Source organism: Podarcis erhardii (genome assembly GCF_964252035.2).
Source record: "Podarcis erhardii genome assembly, contig: HAP1_SCAFFOLD_807, whole genome shotgun sequence".
In the NCBI taxonomy this organism is placed as follows: Eukaryota; Metazoa; Chordata; class Lepidosauria; order Squamata; family Lacertidae; genus Podarcis; species Podarcis erhardii.
Window position 1 is genome coordinate 16,131 of NW_028292977.1, and position 7,440 is coordinate 23,570.

Genomic DNA, 7,440 nt, shown 5'->3' on the forward strand with positions numbered 1-7,440 from the left:
TAGACTGTACATTAGCTCAGAGCACGGATTATGTGATTCACAAGCCTAAAAGTAGGGTTGCAGGGGATATACAGAATACTGCAGTCTAAATACTGCAGCCTGGGTGGAAATTGGAAAATCTGGACATATGGCAGCCCATGCCAGCAGTGCTGTTTTTGCTGATTTTCCATAAAAATAGCTTAACAAATGGTGATTTTGTCAATGAAAGCTCCACAACTTTTCCCAAAAAACTCAACAACTTTTCTGTCCAGATTTTCACTGTTTGAAATATGGCAACTGTACAGAGCTCTTAAGGTACACAACTAAGAAGATGCTAAGACTACATCCCAACACCTGGTATGTTCTTCCTGCTCCGTTTTTAAAGAGTGGGGTGGACCAGTCATTTGCTTAATTCTTTTAGACACCATCAGAGTTTTAAAGCTGTTATCCTATATAACCTCTTACCTGGGGATAAGCTCCATTGAATGGGGATTTCTTCTAAGTAGAGATGTAAAGGATTTCAGTAAAACCTAATTAAAATGAGAAACAGTATCCTACTTTTGTTTAGTGTCCTCAGATTCATAGTCGTCCACTTAAGGGGAGGCGATAAGAGACATCAACCAAGAAGAAGGGCCGCTCATTGCTTTGTAACTTCCAAGAGTGGACTATATCACTGATAATTGTATAAGAGGGTATCAGAAAGCAGTAGCTTACTTTCTTTGGAGATGGGTTGCTCAGAACTGCTTCCCAGAACCCCTGCACAATGGTGAGGATGATGATAGTTTTTATTTTTTGTACCCCACACATCTGACTGGGTTTATCCAACAAAGTATAAAGGAACACAACAAAACACCAAACAGTGAAAGCTTCCCAGAATAGGGCTGCCTTCAGATGTCTGCAAAAATTCGTATGATTGTTTATTTCCTTGACATCTGAAGGGTGTCCCACAGAGAGGGTGCCACTACCGAGAAGGCCCTCTGCCTGCTTCCCTGCAACTTTGCTTCTCACAATGAGGAAACTGCCAGAAGGCCCTAGGAGCTGGACCTCAGTGATGGGGCTGAACGATGAGGGTGGGGACCGAGTGAGGGCCTTTACACTTTAACAAACCACAGCACCCAAAGTTCTTTGGAGAAAAGCCATGACTGTTTAAAGTGGTATCAAAGTGCTCTAAAGATCTGAGGCCTTAGAGATCTGAGGTCCAGGCTGCTCCCAAAGGAGGGAGAGTTGGTCGGTGCAACTGCGGAAAGCTGGGGAGTGATGAAGTGAGCCTGTCAAGTCTGGCATGGGAGGGCTGTGCACATGACGCCTTCTGGCCTTGGAGCGCGAAGAGGCCTGTGAGCACATGCCTTGCTTAATGGGCGGTGGGTGGGTGGCCACGCCGTGCCAAAGGCCAGCAAGCACTGCGAGAGATTACCGCTCCTTTCACTCAGCTCCCTTGCTAGCATTTGGGCGATTTCCTCGTGCCTTTAATGTCAAGGCAAATTACAGGCCTTTCAAGTCAAAGCCCTCTTGCTGGAGAGCAAAGCTCACTCAAGCCAGACGCTAATCACTGCCTCCCACAAGGGGCCTAGCTTTAATTGCCCATGACATGCTAATCTGCTGGACAGTCTCAAATGCTCCTTTATCTGTGTGCCACTCTACTTTCCCTCCTCCTTTCCCCCGCAGCTCCCCAATCTCCACACTTTTTCTTCGGCGAGGCAGTTTGCCCCGACCCAGCCTGGGAGTGGCCTTCCCAGCCTAGAGAGGCAGCTCGCCTGCGGAGACAGAAGAAGCTCTGTTGCAGTAGCTTCCAGCCTGTGCCTTCTTGCATGTCGCGTGTGCCTCTCCCACCCCCTCGGGAGGCATTAAGGAGAGAAATGAAACTCTTCCCCCGCTTCAGCAAGTGCTTCTGTTGCCTTGGCTTCCTCTTTATGGTTCTGCGAGAGTCAGGAAGCCTGAACTCAGACAGCCCCGAGTGCAGCCAAAGAGATGACAACCCAGCATGCGCAGAGTCCCTGGTGGCCATGCCTCTCCCTTCTCCGGAAGGTGGCTGTGATGGGTTGGGGAGCTGCAAGCTCCACGTCCTGGGGCCTGAGGAGCCAGCAGTACCTGAGGAGGTGCAGGATGTCCCTGCTGGCGAGCAGCAGATGGAGTTCAAGCAGATCCTGAAGCACACTGGAGAGCTCAACAAACAAAGCTCTTCCAGGACCAGGACCCTGATGGACCGACTCAGCTTGGTGGAAACCAGAGTGGTTTCCATGGCATCGGGCTTACAGAAGTTGCAGGAGGAGAGCCGGCTTAATCTGCACTGCTTAGAGGAGCAGCTCAGCTCCTTGGTGGCCCTGCTGCTGGGGATCCTCTCTGGCTGCAAGCTGCCTTGCAGCGAATCAGTCCTGAAGGCATCCATTCTTGGTGAGTACAGCGGGGGGGGGGGGGCAGGTTATCCACTTCCCATTAGCCTGTCTGTGAAGAGAGAGATTCTTCCCACCTTCCCAGCAGATGTCAAACATATAAACAGCTATGTGATTTTTAAAAGACATCAGGGAAGTTTTTAGTGTGTGGTGTTGTATTGCGTTTTTACTATTATTTGTTGGGAGAAAGGAAGGATAGCTCAGTCGGTAGAGCACAAGACTCTTAATCTCAGGGTTGTGGATTCGAGCACCACATTGGACAAAAGATTCCTGCATTTCAGGGGGTTGGACTAGATGATCCTTGTGGTCCCTTCCAACTCTACAATTCTATGAAGTTCTAAATAAAGCCTTGTAAATAGTTCACAGCAGTCTGCTGGGATACAGCCCCCTACACCGAGCTTGGAGTGCTGAGCAGGGAGGGAAGGAGGCCAGGCCCCATCTAGGCAGTCCTCTTGCCTTGCTTTGGTCATGCTGCACCTGGAGTTCAGGTAGGCAAAAAGAGACAGGGTTCCTTGCGCAAATCTTATGATGTGGCTGGACCATGTCGGGTCTTTACTGAGCATTCATTCTGAATGCTCATTCTGTTTATGAGGCCGTTATTATGACAATGAATATTTATTCTTCATTCATCTTGATTTGCTTCCAGGTAGGTAGCTGTGTTGGTCTGCCGTACTCAAAATAATTTAAAACAATTCTTTAAAAATATAGTTATAAAGGCTCTTCTTAAAAACCATGCACACACACAAAAGCTTATACCTAAAACTACTCAGTTGGTCTCTAAGGTGCTACATTATAATTTTTAAATTCTTTTGGAAGGATTCTTTTAAAGACTTTCTTTTTTGAAGACTTGATTATTTTAGGTTTTTAAGAAGAGTATTTTTAACTATCTTCTAAAAGAATTGTTTTAATTTATTTCGCTTCCAGGGTGTTTTCCTGTGGCTCCTTTGTTCCACCCTAGGTCATATTCCTATTTAAGCCCATCCTATTTAAGTTGGTCTCACAAGGCCAACTTAGCACACATACCAAGTGAGCTGAGCTTGGCATTGTCATGAACCTACATCCTGGCCAGAATAAACCATGGAGAAAATTCCAGTGCTGCTTTGCACCAAAGCAGTCACCTAACCAGCTCCACACTGCAGAATCAAAGTCACCATGCACTCAAGTGGTCCTGTGAATGTGTCTTGTCTCCAACTTCGATTCAACAAGGACAGGCAAAGCCTTCAAAACCTCAGAGTCCTCATTCCGCCTCTGCCTGGCTTTTTCCTCCACCATTTTTCATTATTTCCTCCCCCCTCCCCACTTCTTCTGCTTGAGATGTTCCACTCGTTTTCTCGTTTGATGTCTGACATCTCAACAGTCCATGTCCCACCAGGAATTTCCGGACAGATGGATGCTGTATTGATGAGCAATATGTTTGAAGAGTTTGCGGCTGACATTTATGGCTATCAGGCTGACCGATGATGCAATCCTTTCTGTTGGACACAATCCCCCCACTGTTCATCATTTCCTTCAGATAGTGCCCTCTCCCACTCCACATCCTCCCTGATTATACCAGAGCAAGAGAAGAACAAGAGGGACAGCGATGCAAAGACGCTGTTATGGGAGCAGACGGCACAATGCCTGCCCAAGTTATTTTGCTGCCAGAAGCAGAGTCAAAAAGGCAAAGCATCTCGTCGCCTGCACACAGGAAACTCTGTGGCTCCTGGATCTATCTAGTGGCAGGGGAGGAGACCTGATGAAATCTTAGGGAAGGCTGCTGATGACAGAAAATATCCGCTTCCCAGCCTTAGATGCCTAGGGCTTACATTTGGGTCCTCAGATGTGAAATGCACGAACGTGTTTTTCAGTGTTTCCGACTTTAAACTACTGTAGGCCTCCAGGTGTTATTGGTCCTTAACTCTCACCATTCCTGGGCATTGGCCAAGGTGGCTGGGGCTGATGGAAGTTGGAGTCCAAGAAAGCCACAGATTCCCCATCCCTGTCTCATATCCAGGTCTTTATTGAGCATGGTTTGTGGGGTGGTTATCTATGACATTTGTGAGCACTGGGCCTGCATTCATCTTGATTTGTTTGTGGGGTGTTTCCTGTTAGGCGTTTGTTCGTCCCATATCTTTCAATGCACTTCCCTGCCACTTTTCAAACTGCTAGAAGTCTGTTTCTTTTTTCTTTTTAAAGCAGATTTGTTGCCCTTAGGTGACAGAGCCCTTTAGTTCACCTTAACTGTTCTGGTATGTGCTTGAATCCATCCCACAAAATAGTGGGAGTCCGAAGGCACCCTAAGAGAAACAAAAACAAGAATGGCATGTGTTGCAGGGGGCCATGCGCCAATGGCACTCACAGAGAAAAATGAATCTGAATGTTCCACTTGGGATGTAGAACCCCCTTGTGTAGAAGCCCCCTTAATGCCTGGGGGGAAGTTATCCAAACACTTAGCAAATCTGTATAATAACACTGCATTGAACTAGCTCAGTCACAGACTACTGAGAATGGAGTGGGCAGTGGCTTTTCCCAAGATCTTTGCCGTAATCTCACTCACAGACTCCAAATTCTCTCTCAGATATAGGGAAAGAGCACAAGATTGAGGAGACACCAGCACTTACAGGTTAGTATAAATCTATTATGTAAACTAGACTACAATCGTATGAAACCTGAGGAGGAGACCAGGTCCCCTCTCTCCATCATGGTCCATAGTCTTGTGACCCTGATGATGTTGGGCCACAAAGGGTGTGTGTCAGAGCAGTGTGTACCCCAAAGGAGTGCAACAGCAAGGCTTAGGTCCAAAAGATTTGAATCCTTCCTGGTACCCTAGATACACGCCAAAATTTTGAATAAATTTACTTCAGCCCAAGAGCTGGTGTAAATTGATCCCATTTATTGAGAGAGAAGTACAATTTTAAAAAATAAACTGACCTTTTTTAAGAAAAAAAGGCAAAGGGATGCCCTCACTTGCACCCTGATGGGATATGGCAAAATAGCCTTTAGATATTCCTCACTGCCTCAAGGTGCCTTTAGTATTTATATAGCCACTCAATAAACATTCCCTGAGCGGCTTGCAAACAAATAAAATATATAATAATAAATTTTTAATATTTAACAACAAAGACAGTATATATATATATATATATATATATATGCTTTCGTAGATTTTCACGGGTACAGGAATGCAGGTTTTGGTGTCCTCGGGTCGCCTAGACACGGTCGCCTAGACACCCCAACTTTTCTAGGTCGGTCGCCTAGACACCCCAACTTTTACACGGGAAGACACCCGAGGACACCAAAACCCTTTTACACGGGAAGACACCCGAGGACACCAAAACCTGCATATATATATATACCGGTATATATGCAACAGAGGCAGCATAAACTTGCAACCCAAATTAAACTATGCTGACCACAACAGCTGAAGATTAATTAAATCTACAATGTCTCTCATTCCTTAAGATGATGCGTTTTTTTATATAACACCATCAGTATACATGGTGCTTTAGTGCAGAAGGTTACAATTTAAAATGAAGCCAAAACGAGGAGAAAATATGGGCTTTGGGGGAAGCCAGGAAATGGCTTTGCACTTCGCATTGGACAAGTCACAGGAGGAAAATGATGCCTTACACACATGGATCTCCAGGTATGCAAATGCAACTCCCCACCTCTGCCTGGAACCCACCTGTTGTACATTATGTTTGAAGGCAGTCTGAGTGTGTGAAGCCCAACACACATTGGCCGGAACCACATGATAATTTCTTAATTCTTTGGGGAGACCTCCCTTGATTGCTATATCCAATAGCATGTTGAAGCAGGCAGCAGTGCCCCAAGATTGCTCTGGAGGTGCAATCCTGCTCGCCAACCAAACATCTAAGTCTACTGTCATAGATGTATGTACATCTTGTCCCTGCCTTCATATTGCAGGATACTCTTTGTCCCCCTTTTTAGTATACGCTTAACAGTTTCTAGGTGCCATATCACAGAAAAATTCCTGGAAGACAGGTCATATGTCCAGGATCTGTTGTTTCCATTGCCAGGCCCCTGTGGTTTCAATGCCTTCCAGATGGACCTATCGTCCAATTCAGTCTAAGTCAGCTTTTTATGTTCCTATATACTTTCAGTGGAACCCTCTGAAAAATCTGAGCACACGTATCCTCGGGATTGTGCAGAGATCCATAAACAGGGCATCCGAGACAATGGGATATACACCATCCAACCCATTCCCCTCCGTCAACACTTTGAGGTAAGGTAGGTAGGTTTGAGGTATCTTATCTAATGGAGTAAATAAGATATGCATGCAGCCAACTGGGTCTCTGTTTGGCCAAAGGTAGCACAATTGCAATATGCATTCAGCTCCTTGCTCCACTGATATGTGTTACTGCATGTAAAAGTTGTATCCATACATAAAATTTGCACTGGTTTGCTCCTAAAGTGGGCATTCTCTATTTATCCTCCTCTGCATTGCTATTACGAATGATAATCTGCTATGCAATCCTGTGTATTCTTACTCAGAAGTAAGTCCCACTCACTCACTGTAGATTGCTTCCCTTATTAAGATCATACAGCTTTTACTTTGCATTAATGAATCTGGAGTAAATATCCCCCCTTGCCATCACTGATGCAGATTAGAACCTTCATACACCTGCCCATCAAAATATATTGATGGTACAGTGGTACCTCGGTTCTCGAACATAATCCATTCCGGAAGACCGTTCACATTCCAAAATGTTCAAGAACTGAAAACTCAATACGGAAGCCTCAATTCAATTGAGAAAATTGGAAAACACACAGCGAAAGTCGTTCGACTTCCTAGGCACGTTTGAAAATGGAAGCATTTACTTCTGGGCTTTCAGCATTTGTCAACGGAGACATTCGAGAACCAATGTACCACTGTAGTAGGTGAGAATTATCCTTTTTAACATTGCACTTATGGCCTCTCTCCCCATGAGCAAAGCGTGTCCCCAAGTTCTTTTTAGACGTGGACTTTGCAAAGTCCCCTATCAAGAAAAAAATCTGGTTAGATATGTTCCCCATAGCAAGAAAGATTAAGTGCAGCCACTGAAAACATAACACTAAGTGTGTGGTTCTT

The 7,440-nt window shown here is 45.3% G+C and overlaps 1 protein-coding gene across 2 annotated transcripts; it reads left to right on the forward strand.

The window, feature by feature from the left end:
* Positions 1-1,483: 1,483 nt before the first annotated feature.
* On the forward strand, positions 1,484-7,008 carry LOC309334335 (uncharacterized protein). 2 transcript variants are annotated; one of them, XM_081882316.1, is made up of 3 exons: positions 1,484-2,370; positions 4,927-4,971; positions 6,473-7,008. In XM_081882316.1, the coding sequence occupies exons 1-3, from the start codon at positions 1,593-1,595 to the stop codon at positions 6,601-6,603; spliced, it is 954 nt and encodes a 317-aa protein (XP_081738442.1). In that variant the 5' UTR covers positions 1,484-1,592; the 3' UTR covers positions 6,604-7,008. The 2 variants fall into 2 exon arrangements, with proteins under 2 accessions (XP_081738442.1, XP_081738443.1); XM_081882317.1 differs by lacking the exon at positions 4,927-4,971.
* Positions 7,009-7,440: the final 432 nt, after the last annotated feature.